The sequence below is a fragment of the Chanodichthys erythropterus genome, chromosome 7 (assembly GCF_024489055.1).
Source record: "Chanodichthys erythropterus isolate Z2021 chromosome 7, ASM2448905v1, whole genome shotgun sequence".
Taxonomy (NCBI): domain Eukaryota; kingdom Metazoa; phylum Chordata; class Actinopteri; order Cypriniformes; family Xenocyprididae; genus Chanodichthys; species Chanodichthys erythropterus.
In genome coordinates this window covers 35,648,122-35,662,050 of record NC_090227.1, presented here as the reverse complement: position 1 = coordinate 35,662,050, position 13,929 = coordinate 35,648,122, and the positions used below count along the sequence as shown (strand labels likewise).

Here is a 13,929-nt window from a genome sequence, read left to right as displayed (position 1 = left end):
CAGTACCCTGATTGGGTTGTGAGCTGTGCTCTTTGTAGTAGTCCAACAGTTCTGGGGGCAGAGTCTCGCCAGGAGCACGGGGAGGTAGAAGTAACACATTTTGCGCATCATATCCTTTTAACATCAGCAAGATCTGAGGAGCAGAACACAAAGAAACAATGTAAAAGGGAAAGAAATATATAATCGGATTGTCCAGACAGTGTCCAGAGCTACACTGAACCAAACACAAATAAGATTCCTTGGGACAAATAAATACTTAAATATTTAAATCTCATGTACAAATTAAACAATTAATAAAATAGCTCAGATAACGTATTCTTGGAAAAAAAAACTGATTTGTTTTTAATTTTAGAAATGTTTATGTTTAAATGTTGACAGTATGTCATCTCATTACTTTCAATATAAATATTTCAATCATGACAACTCTGAATAGTTTTAGCATGTTATTGATTATGGCAATGCTAATGTATTTGGTCTAGATGCTGCTGTGAACATGTAAGATATGCTGCTGCTGCATAAATAAACATACAAAAATCCCGTAGCAGATCTAGGCAGGTGGAGCTGGGGAAGGTGGAGGGTTTCAGAGGAACTCCTCATGCTGCAGGACTAGCTTACAGCAAACACTGATCTAGACTATTTAAATGTTGAGCAAGCAATCTCATTGGCTGCAGGATCAGCAGAGGCCAATCTGCTTGTGCAATGTGGTAATAATGTGATCGCTTGCAGATTGCATATAAAGGATCTATCAGCCTGTGCCCTCTAGTGTTTCATTATTGAACTACATATATTAATTGAGATATAGAGATAAAGAAATCTAAAAATGTATATCCTGACAAAACAGTAAAAACCCCATTTGGAACCAATTAAGCAGCTCACCTCTTCCTCTTCTAGGTACTGCTTGTCGAAGTCCAGAGAGTAAAACTCAATAGGGAAGGGGCAAGGGTTGCAGACAAACACCTCAGCCACCTTTCCTTCACTATACGGTAGGATCGACCCCATATCTAGTTTTGAGGAGGAAAACTCCAGCTGAGGCTCTTCTCCTTGACCTTGGGCGAGCAGCAGGATCTTCTGAGTGCTCTGAGCCACTGTTATTACTAGTCTCTGACTGTACAACCTCTGAAGGGAATGCATCAGAAAGAGAAAGAGAAAGCAATTAGGCTTATGAATAAAAACATACAGTTGGCCTGCAGATTGACTGCAGGCAACACAACAATATACTGGAATTATTCATAACTAAGTCATGTTACTACAGCCCTCAATAGAAGTGCCTTCATCCTGATTTAAGGAATAAAATTCAACATGGTAAAGTGATTTGTGTTCTTTGTCACTTTTATTTAAGTATTTTAAATATAAAATATAAAGTGTATTTGGCTAAAATGTAGCTATATTGAATCTTGAACTGAAGAAAACAGAAAGTCCCATTCATCATTATTTATACTACTGTGCAACAATTTAGGGTTGGTACAATTTATTCATGTTTTTTAAAAATGTTTATCAAGGCTGCATTTATATGATCAAAAACACAGTATAAACAGTAATGCTGTGAAAAACTAATACAGTTTAAAACAATTGTTTGTTATTTTAAATGTAATTTTATTACTGTGATGGCAAAGCTGAATTTTCAGCATCATTACTCCAGTCTTTAGTGTCACTCAATCCTTCAGAAATAATTCTAATATGCTGATTTGGTGCTCAAGAAACATTTTTTTTTTTTTTTGTTATCAATGTTGAAAACAGTTGTTTTTGTGGAAACCATGAAACATTTTTTTTATGAATAGAAATTTCTAAAGAACTCTTTCTAAAAAATCTTTTGTAACATAACATTATTCTTATAACATTATTCTATTCAAACTTTTGACCAGAAGTGTATATGAAAAACTAATAATCATACAGTAGCTAGTGTCTGTGATTGACTTTACCCCCTCTGCTGGGCTGAATTTGACCTGCATGTTGATTCTGTCACCAGGATAGAGTGTGCCATCTGAGGGCAATAACTCAAAGATAACTGGAGGAGGCCGCTGTTTCAGCTGTGCCTGTCGTCTGAGGTACAGTGGGATGTGCTTGTCAATCTAATCACACAACCAAAACAGACAACATCTGGGATAAATTTCCACTTAATTCAATAACAACAAAAACTAGTTATGTTATAAGGTGAAAAACATTATAACTACAAATGGTAAGAGCGATGAAGTAAACCAGCAGCCTAGAAGCAGCAAACATGCCATAAAGACGAATGAATCTCAGCCCTACAGCCAACACACATTAATATCCAGCAGATATATATAATTCATTACTAAACCAGATTATAATGATGGAAATGAACCTCAGAGTCAACATGAAATCAAAACTGACTCTATTTACTTTATTAATACATGGTCATAGTCTTGCTGTGAATAAATAATCAGTGCATGTTATTCCAAAGAAAAAAAATTAGTCTTTGCTAGTGTTGTGTAAAAGGATTGTACCTTCTTTGGCCGTTCCTCCTGTCTGATGCTCCACTCACAGGGCACTGGCCCATCATTGTACAGCTGGACAGTGATCACCTGACACAGGCCACACTGAATGGTATCGAACTGAAGTGTGTCTGTTGACACTGTGAGGGAAGGCATGGTGACCTCAGCACATAAACGCACATGGACTTGGGGTCCCTTAATCAACTGTAAAACAAACAGGATTCAGTTACACTTTATTTTACAGTCCTTTTCCCCAAGTACATATAATGTACTTATTACAGTAATTACAATAACTGGGTAGTAACTAGATACTAACCCTGAACCTAAACCTAACCCCTGTAGTTACCTTATGTTACCCAGTATTTTCTTAGGTAAGTACACTGTAAGTACAAGCAAGTACACATACTATAAAATACAGTGCAACCCAGAAAATCAACAAAGGGTCTATAATGTACAATACACATAGCAGTGTGTACTGTACAAACAATATGCAAACATTCTCTAACAATTCACTGATAAATTGTTGCGATTTTGCAAAAATGAAAAAATAAAATGAAAATTGGTAGCACTTTATTTTACAGTGCTGTAGTTACATGTTACTACATGTACTTACTATAGTAATATCAGTATAAGTAACTAACCCTAATTCAAAACCTAACCCTAACTGTAACTTTATAGTAAGTACATGTAGTTCATTATTTGTACTCAGTACTTATGAGTAATTACAATGTAACTATCGCACTGTAAAATAAAGTATAACCTGAAAATTTATATTTCTTATTAATTTTGTCATGACATTTATTTGCCTTAACTTTTTCTGCACGTCTGTATGCGTGAATGATTATGACGGTGAATGTTTACAGTCTCAAAAGGCATGAAAAGTCAATTTTATCTTCCTCCTGTACTTCTTTGCTTGTCTCAGATATTTAATGTTGCTTTCATCAAACCTGTATGGGCATAACCGCATTGATCTTTCCCAGATTGGCCCCACGGGTATCAAACTTTACTTCAAACGTCTCTGTCTCACAAAAGGGCAAATTCTGCACCCTGTCCAATTCTGTACTAAACCCTGTGAGGAAAAAAAGAATGAATATTAATGTGGTGCATCCTGAATGAACATTTCTGTTATAGGCTTTACCGATACTAACATACTAGATCGCTAATAGAAGAAGCTCAATTTTAGATCAAACCACAAGCTTCATGAACAATCTAAACCCATCGCAAAGATTGACACCTACTCAAACAAGATCTGTTCCTAAAATGGATGCTGTCCGGAACAATAATCTCTGGCCATTTGAAATCTATTGAACATTCTGCAGTATGGACCAACCTGTGCCTGCCAGTGAGCTCTTGTCAGCTCTGAAAGATACAGCCACTGGACAAGTGTTGGTCACTTTGACAATGTGGGTCATGATGCTGCCATTGATGACATACCCAAAGTCCAGTGTGTACTCAGGCAAGCTTAACCTAAAGAGAAAGTCTATCAGACACACGCTTTGATCGCTTGTAAAAATGAAAGGTTTCTCTACACGAATAGACTTACTTGCACAGCTTCTTGAGCCAGTTGTTAGTGGACCCACTTGCTCTTAGATCAGTGACTTGGTGCTGGTTCTGTACAGCCATGGCATTTTCCTTCACAAGGAGCCGTTCTAACTCCATCTGCACCAGGGCATCATACTACGGGCACACATATTTATAGGACACACTATTTATTGTACACACAAAAATGTATATACAAAGTTGCAATAAAGGCTATTCTCACATGAGTTTAAAGGATTACAGAAGTACTTCCTGGCTAAGCTTAGAAGACACAATGTGCAATAATCAGACACTTACAGTGGGAATGTAGTCGTCTTCAGGTGGCATCTCCTCCTTTACTGTGACAGGCCTGCTTAACACCCCCTCCCTTGATTTCTCATTCTCCACCGAGTCTTTTGCCTCCTTCAGCAAAGAACCATATATCTCCTCATCTAGCCAGAAAACAAAAAAAACACCTTGATAAGGTTTCACAGCCTCTGCTGAAAGCCATATTTATATGAGATTTCTTTTCAGAACATATATGTGTACACAGATTTATTACTGTGGATGTCTGTAATTTTATTTGTACAGGATGCACAACACTTGCAGAAATTGCAAAGATAGGTAATGCAAAAGCTGAAATGCTATCACACATAATTGACCTATTACCAATTTTGTTTAGCTGTGCTAATAAATTATTCAGGAAATATTAAATATAAATCAATTTGACATTATTTAAAGAAACGGATTCCAATTTCAGATAAAATATAAGAGAATTTTTGACATTAGCGTGCCTGCATTTCTATAGTATATTGCATACTTGTAAAAGATGTACAAATACGACATACAATTTGTTCATAATTTGCGATTTTGATTTTGTTCTTAGTCTAATTCTCAAATGATATCCATTTATTCATCCAACCCAGAAAGCTCTTAAAAGTGCAGTATGTAACATTGACAGTGAAATGGGTACTGCAATCCAAATTCAAAATATTGGAGAGAGTTGTTTCCCCCTCCTCCTTAGACTTGACGCTTGCCAGATTGAGGACACGCAACAGGAACAAGCATGAGTGACAATGGAAGGTGACGAGCCTTACACTGTAAGTTGATGAGTTGATTTATCTGAGTTTCGATATGCCTCCGGTCATAGAGCTTTTTAGATGGATGCAGAGGCTTTTTAGGTCAGGTTAGAAATCTGCAATTTCTGAATCAGGTAATTTGTTGGCTTTCATGGCAACCCTGGGTTTCAAAATACTATTGGGTAAACTGGCAATGGGCGGGATAACACAGACTAAAACAAAAACAGACATTCCACCACAGAACACACATTTTAAAGTAGAATAACTGGCTGCAGCATTGTTTATCAGAGAAAAAAAGTATTTGAGCAAGCATGTTTCCTAAATCTCTGCAAACATATGATGGTATTTTTATGCTTTAGTACAATATAAAAAAAATTAAATACAGCACCTTTAAAGAAAAAGCAACAAAACAGTTATATGGTTTAGTTCAAATCATATTACAAACTACTATCTCTTCTTATAGGTCTTATAGTGTGACTTAATGTGGAAGTATTGACCTTACGATGTAAAAATATCTCTTGTGCAACAAAGGCTGCAATCTCTTCACTCTTTAGTGCAAACTGCCTGTGTTAGTAAAGCAAAGAATCCGATCAATAGGTAATCAGAGAGCAACACAGCACTCCTTCCTCAATAATAGTTGCACCATTTGCTCTATAACCACAAGACCTCAGTTCCCACTGAGAGTAAAACTGCTTGTTTCTGAGATAAATAACACTTCTTCAGGCTGGCTGCAGATCAGACAAGAAAATGGGTTTGAACAGTTCTAGCACAGAGACTGAGCTAATTCAAGGTCAAGTCCATTATGTCTGCCTGCAAGCTGGCATGGTGCGACTGTGTTTGATTAAAGGTTAGGTGAGTCAGGACGCAGGGCTGGCCTCCTTTCAAGTGTATTTGATGAGAGTGAAAGTTGGACCATATTCAGGAATGTAAAACATCCTGTCTGAACTATTCACTGTTTTCAACAATTTTGTGAAGTTTTGCTGGCCTCAGAATGGCTAATTCATTTATAAGGTTCGATGGATTAGATCACATGAAGACGTATAGTGTCTGACTTGGCAAAAAACTTAATGGCTATACACAAAACTCTGACTTAAAGCTCCTTTTCATCTTTGAGTTGGGATCCATAGGATCTTTTTTGTCTGTTTTATCATCCACTAAGTGAGAGAAAAGTAAGGGACCATTCACACAAACCGCACTCTCATGTGTACACAATGGGTAGAAATAGTACAAAAAGAGCAGGGCACTTTAAATAGCTAAAATAATATTGTAACGAGGCGGGACCATTTGCAAGCTTTATTTAAAGTAAGCGTGGTCGTACAGGCAGGGTCAAAGCAGGGGCAAACAGGAACAGCAAGGGCTAGGCAGAATCGTGGTCAGGATCCAGGCAGTAGATCAGGGCAGGCAGATATCGTTCACAGTCCAGATAACAATAAACAGTCCAAAGGCAGAAGGCAGAGAATGATAAACCGGAAACAGGCAGGATCAATAACAGACAGGCAGACAGGATACAAACGCTCAGAATTGTCACAGGAGTAAACAAGACCTCGCAATGAGGTAGTGTGACAGTGAGTCTTAAATAGTCCAGAGAAGTGCTAAGCTGTATGTGGCAACAGGTGATTGGTGTGGAGTGTGACTGGAAGGGAGGATTATGGGAAATGGAGTCCGGAATGAACAGGAACGTGACAAATATGTTTAATAATGTCTAGGTTAATATTTGTTGAAAAGAATCACTTTAGCAAAGTTTGTAGTATTTCTGTTTATTTTGATAAATAAAATAATACATTTTTGTTCAATAAATATACTGTTATTAAATTAAGCCTATGTTAATATAAAAACATATTTTAAAAAATACAGAAACCAAAATTACTTTAAAAAGTAAAGATACTGAAAGCATTGAATGAGATTCCATAATATTTATTATAGATTTATAGTAGTAACAATAAATTATATTTTATTATATGATTAATATAATATTTTTAAATATGATTGTTTCATTATAAATATGGGTATTATCTCTAGGATAGATACCCAATTTGATATATGATATTCACCATCTCACTCTAACCATGTCACGTCAACAAATGGAAAAGTCAGCAAACTATTAATTATCATGTTAAATATGGTGCCTTTTGCCCCAACAGTAGCGGCGCTTTTTACCCCAAATAACATACTTTTACATATTCTTCCGTTATTGAAAAACTGTTGCTTGAATTACCTTGAACAAAACTGAAAATCATTAAGAAGTGCTTTGTCTGAAAATACAAACATTAATTTAATCGATTCTCATTTGCTACTTAAAACAACAACATTTTAAAAAACATCAATTATTAGATCAAACTACCTCAGAATCAACTTTGTGCTGCTGCCCGCGATATATGTCACAGCAGTTAAATCTGTATTGCATGTTCAAATTTTAATATCATTCATGTTAATAATATGAGATGTTTTCTCCAAGAATATGTAATGGGTTTTGAAATTTTAGAGAAATTCTTATTTAATGCATTACAATTGAACTAAACCCATTAGATTTTAGTCGACTAAATCTACAGTAGATTTAGTCGACTAAAATCTTATGATATTTAGTTGACTAAAACTAGACTAAAAATATTCAGGTGACTAAAATATGACTAAAAGTAAATGGCATTTTAATCAAAAGACTATAACTAAAACTAACTCAAAATGTGCTGTCAAAATTAACACTGCATTCATGCTCATAGCACAAAGTTTAATACTTTGTGTTAGAGGTTTGTTCAGATCTCTATGTGCACTACAAAAGGTTTGGGTTAAGTAAGATTTCAAATGTTTTTTATAATTATTATTATTATTTATTTTTTTTTTAAGGCTCTTATGCTCACCAAGGCTGCATTTATTTGAACAAAATACATTAAAATTGTTATTACAATTTAAAACAGCTGTTATCTATTTTTATATTTTAAAATGTAAATTATTCTTGTGATGGCAAAGCTGAATTTTCAGCAGTCTTCAGTGTCACATGATCCTTCAGAAATCATCCTAATATGCTGATTTGGTGCTCAAGAAACATTTCTTGTTGTTGATGTTGAAAACACTTGATCCGATTAATCTTTTTTTTGGTAGTGTATGACCGACAGCAACTTACTCAGGTCTCTAGGCAGGTCCAGGCACAGTCGAGGGAAAATACCCTCTCCTCTTACAGTAATGACTTCAGTCTCATAAAAGGCCACTTGCAACTGAAAGGTCTTGTGAAAGACTTCTGGGATCCCTGGAAGGTAGTATACACTGAGCCTGATTTCTGCAAACGGCTCTAGGTGACCCTTCAGAAGAAACACAACCATGACACATGATGCACTTGGGCCACAAATTTGATAGGAAGAAAAATAGTCAGTGTTTTAAAGCATGAAGAACATCTCACCTTGCTGGGGATGATGAGAGGCTGACCAGGTAACAGTTGCTCCAGAAAAAGGCCTGTTTCTCCAGTTAGAGAAGAGAAGTCAAATCCAACTTTCCCTGTGTTCTTCAGAATGAGCTCCGCTTCGGCCACATGGTCAAACAACTGTAAAACAGAACAATATCTTCCATTTACACAGATTTCTGCTGAATTCATCCTAATTCTATAATGGTGAAAGTGTGTAGTTACCTGTAAACCAAAGTCAATGTCATTTGTGTCCAGTGTATATGAAACAAAAGAAGCCTGACCCTTGAGTGTGATCTCATAGGTGGGTCCTCCTTCCACCTCACACAATGCCAACACATGCGTGCTGATGTCAGCGTGACCAAGAAATGAGAAGGTCACCAGCTTGGTATCACCAGGCTGTAGTTCCCCATACAGTGAGGAGATATCAAACACCTACGAAATCGATGAAAATTAAAAAGAGGAGCTTCAAAATGTGTAATACTTCAGACTTTTAGAGAATATGTCAACATAAAGGGACGGACGCAAGGTTATACGGACCTCTTTCACACTCACACTTGGATGCCCATTGGCTGTATGAGAGATTGGATTGCTTCCCAGCTCTGTGCTCACTGGCCGAGCTGAGTAGGTCCTATTCTGCTCTTTTCCATTGTAACTACCATGATGCAATTCATCCTCTTCCAATTGAGGCATGATTACATCAGTCTCCCTGCAAAAATATAAACAATGACACATTATTAGGGGTTTTCACCAATCATCAGATATCCATCTCTCTTACTTCACATTCTTTTTCCGCCTTAAGGGTCAGACAGAAACTAAATTGAGTCTGTCAGGATGGCCATTAATTACAGAAAGCATTAAATAATTGAATGGGTGTAATTTATTAGAGGAAAAGTTCACACAGAAAATCTCAGGCTCTGAAAAAAGGAAAAGACTAAGAGCCACACTCAGAATAAGTCTTGATGGAATCAATGTGTCATAATGTTTTGCTTTCAGCAAAAAAGCAAATCAAAAATCTTGTAAAAGCTAGATGGAAGGTTGTATTGAAGCTGAGCGGGCTGTAAGAGTGGGTGTCATTATAAATAGAGTCAGCAGGGGGCAATGTTGATCAAAAAATTAAAAAAATTTTTTTTTTTTTTTTTTTGATAAACCAGGAGGCCATTACTTAGTACAGATAATGAATAAGCGCCACAGGACCCCTGGAAATTAAAAACACCAGCCATATCTAGAAAAAAAATCCTCTTTTTGTGCTCGAATGGTATTTGTTTTAATATGTGCTCATGTTCACCAACATCTCTAGAACCAGGTTGAGAGCATGGAACAAATGACAGTGCTGAGAGCATCTCAGATACTAACGCAGTGAAGGGAAGTCTGGTGCAGGTGTTCTCAAAGGCTGAAGTCTCTCAAGAGACATGTGCTGCCAGAAACGCTCGCTACGCTACACAACGCACACATAGCGCCTCACTTTAACCTGCCCTCCTCTATATGAGTGCGTACGTGATGGGTGCTCTTGAGTAATCTAATGATTCTGTAGGAGGCTACGCTTCGTCCTCTCATTATCAACCAGTGAGGAGGTGAGGTAATACTCAAAGGTCTGCTAACATGATGAGATTCGGGTAAACATCCCACTTTATATGTATCCTCATAATTCCAGCTTATTATCAGAGAGGCTTCAGGGAGTTGTCAGCCTCTAGTCTCACACAGAAGCTGTTCTCAGACCTGTTTGGGTCCATCTTCCCATCAGGTTCTCTCTGCTCTAACAGCTCCCACTGCGCCTCCACGCTCTCCTTTCTTTTCCCCCCAGCGTCTCCTTCAGTCCCCCAGCTCGTCTCGTTAAAAAACCTACCAGAAAAGAAGAAAAAAAGTAATCAGTCTTATATCAGCCGCAGACACCACAAGAAACTGTCCATCAGCAACAAATCCGCCATGTGCCGGGAGCCCAAATGGATCAACGAAGTGGTGCAATAATAGCGGCTTTGCTTTTGGTTTAATTACTGATAGGCTTTTAATTAGCAGGCTGGACAATGCATGCTGAAACCCCCGCGATAATGATAGGAAAGGTCATAGTCTTATTGGATCATGCACGAGGTGTGAAGCGAATAGCAGTGTGGAAAGTGATTAATCTTCACTGGCTTGCACTGTAGCCCCACGGAGTCTATATCGATTGATCCGACGCAGGACATGGCAGCCACTAAAACAACAATTTAAAACTACAAAAACTCAACCCCAAGCTATCGGCAGCTGAGATTTAAAATGAAGCTTTGTGCAAACAATTTTAATTTTCTAACCAGGAAACCATAAGCGTGTGTGTAAAGCTGGGAATGTGTTAAAGGGATAGTTCACCCAAAAATGAAAATGATCCCATGATTTACTCACCCTCAAGCCAGCCTAGGTGTATATGACTATCTTTTTTCAGACAAACACACTCAGAGATATTTTTAAAAATATCCTTTCTCTTCCAAGCTTTATAATGGTAGTGAAGGTAAAACAATTCATCCATCCATAATAAAAATAATCCACATGGCTCCAAGGGGTTATTAAAGGCCTTTTGAAGTGAAGTGATATGTTTTTCTAAGAAAAATATCCATATTTATAAATTCAAATAACTAGCTTCTGGCAGACAACCTTGCATACTGCGCAAGTCGACTTGAGGCAAATGAGTAACCCCTGACGCGATGTGCTGTATGACGTAGGACGTAGAGTAAGCTTAGATGCCTGTCACGGTTCAAACAAATAGGACTGAAAAGCAAATTCAAGCTCCTCTTCTTTTATATTAAAAATATATATATTAAACATTTTCATTTTAGACTTCTAATTTGTGACTGGTGTTTTGTTTTGCGCTATCCTCTGCGCTTCCGCGTTCATCATTGCGTCGGGTCAGAGTTCACTCTTTCACCGTAAATCGATGCATAATGCAATCTGCCAGAATCTAGTTATTATAGTTAATATAGATATTTCCTAACAAAAAAACATCACTTTGCTTCAAAAGTCATTTATTAACCCCCTGGAGTCATATGGATTATTTTTTATGATGGATGGATGCTTTTCTTTTTTTTTCTTTTTTCAAAGTGTCCAGTCATACAGCTGTCCAGCTATATAGCTGAATCTGTACAGTGAATGAACACCGGTAAACTGAATTAATTCGACCTAATGCATCCTATACATTTGAGATTAATTATATATATACAACATGAAAATAATATTACAACCGCATTTGTACAAAATGACGGATAATGCACAAGTCATTCGGAACTGATTTACATTACATTTTGGAGAATTAGTGGATAATTTGATAATTCTGCTTATGCCTCACTGACGGCTAGGTTTAGGGATGCTTCATGCTTACTTTTCTAAAAAATCATATATTTCCATACAAATCACATCGTACAAATTCATATGAAACCTCGTAAAATAGTACATCAGGTTGGCTAGTCAGAATGTAAGTCTCTTTGCAACAACACTGAAACACTGATGAGGTTGAACACTGTAGTCACATGGACTATTTTAAACTTTGTCTTTATTACTTTTCTGGGCCTTGAAAGTGGTAATTATGTTGCAGTCTATCGGAGGCTAGATGGATTTCATTAAAAAAATATCTTAATTCATGTGCCGAAGATGAACGAAGGTCTTACGGGTTTGGAGCGACAGTAATTAATGACTGAATTTTCATTTTTTGGGTGAACTAACCCTTTAAATGTTGATAAATGTTTAAATTAATATATAAAATATGTTTGCACTTTTTTAAATAAAAAAAATATATATATATATTATTTTAGTTAGTAAAATGGACTAAAAATACATCTATATTTATTGAATATGACTAAATTTAAATTATATCTTCATTAAAAGACAAAAACTATGCCTAGAACAACTAACAAATAAATATTAATTAAATTTCACACATTATAATTTTAAATTAAACACCGGTTGTACTCTAAACACTAACTCAGTTTCTACAACAGCTCCACTACAGGGCACTGAATGCTCTATTTTAGAACACAGAGATCAAATGTTGGACAGTTATTCCAAGTTGCTCCATTTGAACACCGCAGAGACAGTAAATGCTGATGACCCATTATTTAATCACATGCTTCTCCACTACTCACTCCCATCAGCAAAATGTGAGCTATCAGCTGCATCAATCTGTCATACATCATCACCCTTTTATTCAGTTATAGTAAGTTATTGCATTTCCTCACAGGGCTTGGAAGGCTTGACTGGACATCTGTCCGTCTTTACCATCTGAGTGCAGAATTAAAGCATTGATTGCTTAATCTTTAGGGGCTTTTCATTTAATTCCCTCCAATTTATTTATTTATTTTTTGTTGTTGTTGTTTCTCAACAGAAATCAATACTCCTTGAACATTTCTCTCAAAAAGTCACTTATGCAGCCTTTGAATTGGTAAATATCAGTCCATACGATCTATACCTGTTTCTGCAGTGGGCTACATTAAAAATGCACTGGCTTGGAATTAAAGCACAGCACAAATAAATTCATTCTTCAGATAGGTGTCCCTGTGCTCCTAACCATTTTAGTTTATGCCACACATCACATTGTATGGACAAAACATTTCTTCAAACATTCTTCAAAATGTCACCTTTTGTGGTTCTTGAGGGTGAGTAAAAGATGACAGATATTTCAATTGTGGGTAAACTATCCGTTTAGGTTATGATTTATAATTTCAACCTCAAATCAATGTATTGTTCCTACCTAATATAGCATTGCTGTCGGTCTACCAGGAAGGCCCAACGGTAGGAAACACATAGTGGGCTGCAGTTGGTCATGGTGAGCTTGCGGCGGGATTTTGTGTTGTTGAGAATGCAGCCAAAGTCCAATGTGGTGCTGGAGAACTTGAGATTAGGGAAGTGAACCTCACCCCTCAGCTCTACCCGGTCCTGCTGAGGGTGGCCATGGTAGCAGAACTCCATTACATCCTCAACCACACGGGTGAGGCGGTCCTGTCGATACATGGGGTTGAAACGCACCCACAGTTCTTTCTGAGCTCCGACTGCCAGCACCAGTCTCTACAGAAGGAGAAGAACTATTAGACTCAGCCTGAAAGACCAAAACTTCAGATGCACAGGTCTAAGTAATGGAAAGCATACAAATCTTACCTGCACACTTGCATGCATAGATGTGCAACAATAGGATAAAATAAAAATAAGGTTTTTATTTTGCTTTTAGAAGCAATAACAGCAACTACTCTCAACCTGTTTACCTTTGAGGTTGTAAACAGTTCATCTCCATCATAATCACACAATCCAAAAGGCTCACGCAGGGTCAGTTCCATAGAAAGGTTCAAGGAGGACACGCTCTGCAGAACCAGCCTCTGATACAGTGGAACCAGAGACACATCTGGAGCCTGTGAGTCAGACAAACCACATAAATATACTGGGGGGGACAGCAGTGATAAAACACAAAATATAACCGTTCAGTTTGGGGTCAGCAATTTAAAATAAAATAAAATAAATGAATACTTTTACTCAG

At 37.1% G+C, this 13,929-nt stretch overlaps 1 protein-coding gene across 1 annotated transcript in view; it reads right to left on the bottom strand.

The window, feature by feature from the left end:
* The window catches only part of hydin (HYDIN axonemal central pair apparatus protein), a 73,794-nt gene that overhangs the window by 23,986 nt on the left and 35,879 nt on the right, over positions 1-13,929 (bottom strand). The window contains exons 21-35 of the mRNA XM_067389397.1: positions 13,661-13,804; positions 13,153-13,466; positions 10,161-10,283; positions 8,982-9,150; positions 8,667-8,876; positions 8,442-8,582; positions 8,169-8,343; positions 4,290-4,423; positions 3,997-4,130; positions 3,784-3,920; positions 3,401-3,522; positions 2,466-2,657; positions 1,920-2,069; positions 877-1,116; positions 7-133 (exon numbers count right to left, since the gene is read on the bottom strand). Coding sequence (XP_067245498.1) covers positions 7-133; positions 877-1,116; positions 1,920-2,069; positions 2,466-2,657; positions 3,401-3,522; positions 3,784-3,920; positions 3,997-4,130; positions 4,290-4,423; positions 8,169-8,343; positions 8,442-8,582; positions 8,667-8,876; positions 8,982-9,150; positions 10,161-10,283; positions 13,153-13,466; positions 13,661-13,804 — 2,512 coding nt within the window. The remainder of the gene's footprint in view (positions 1-6; positions 134-876; positions 1,117-1,919; positions 2,070-2,465; positions 2,658-3,400; positions 3,523-3,783; positions 3,921-3,996; positions 4,131-4,289; positions 4,424-8,168; positions 8,344-8,441; positions 8,583-8,666; positions 8,877-8,981; positions 9,151-10,160; positions 10,284-13,152; positions 13,467-13,660; positions 13,805-13,929) is intronic.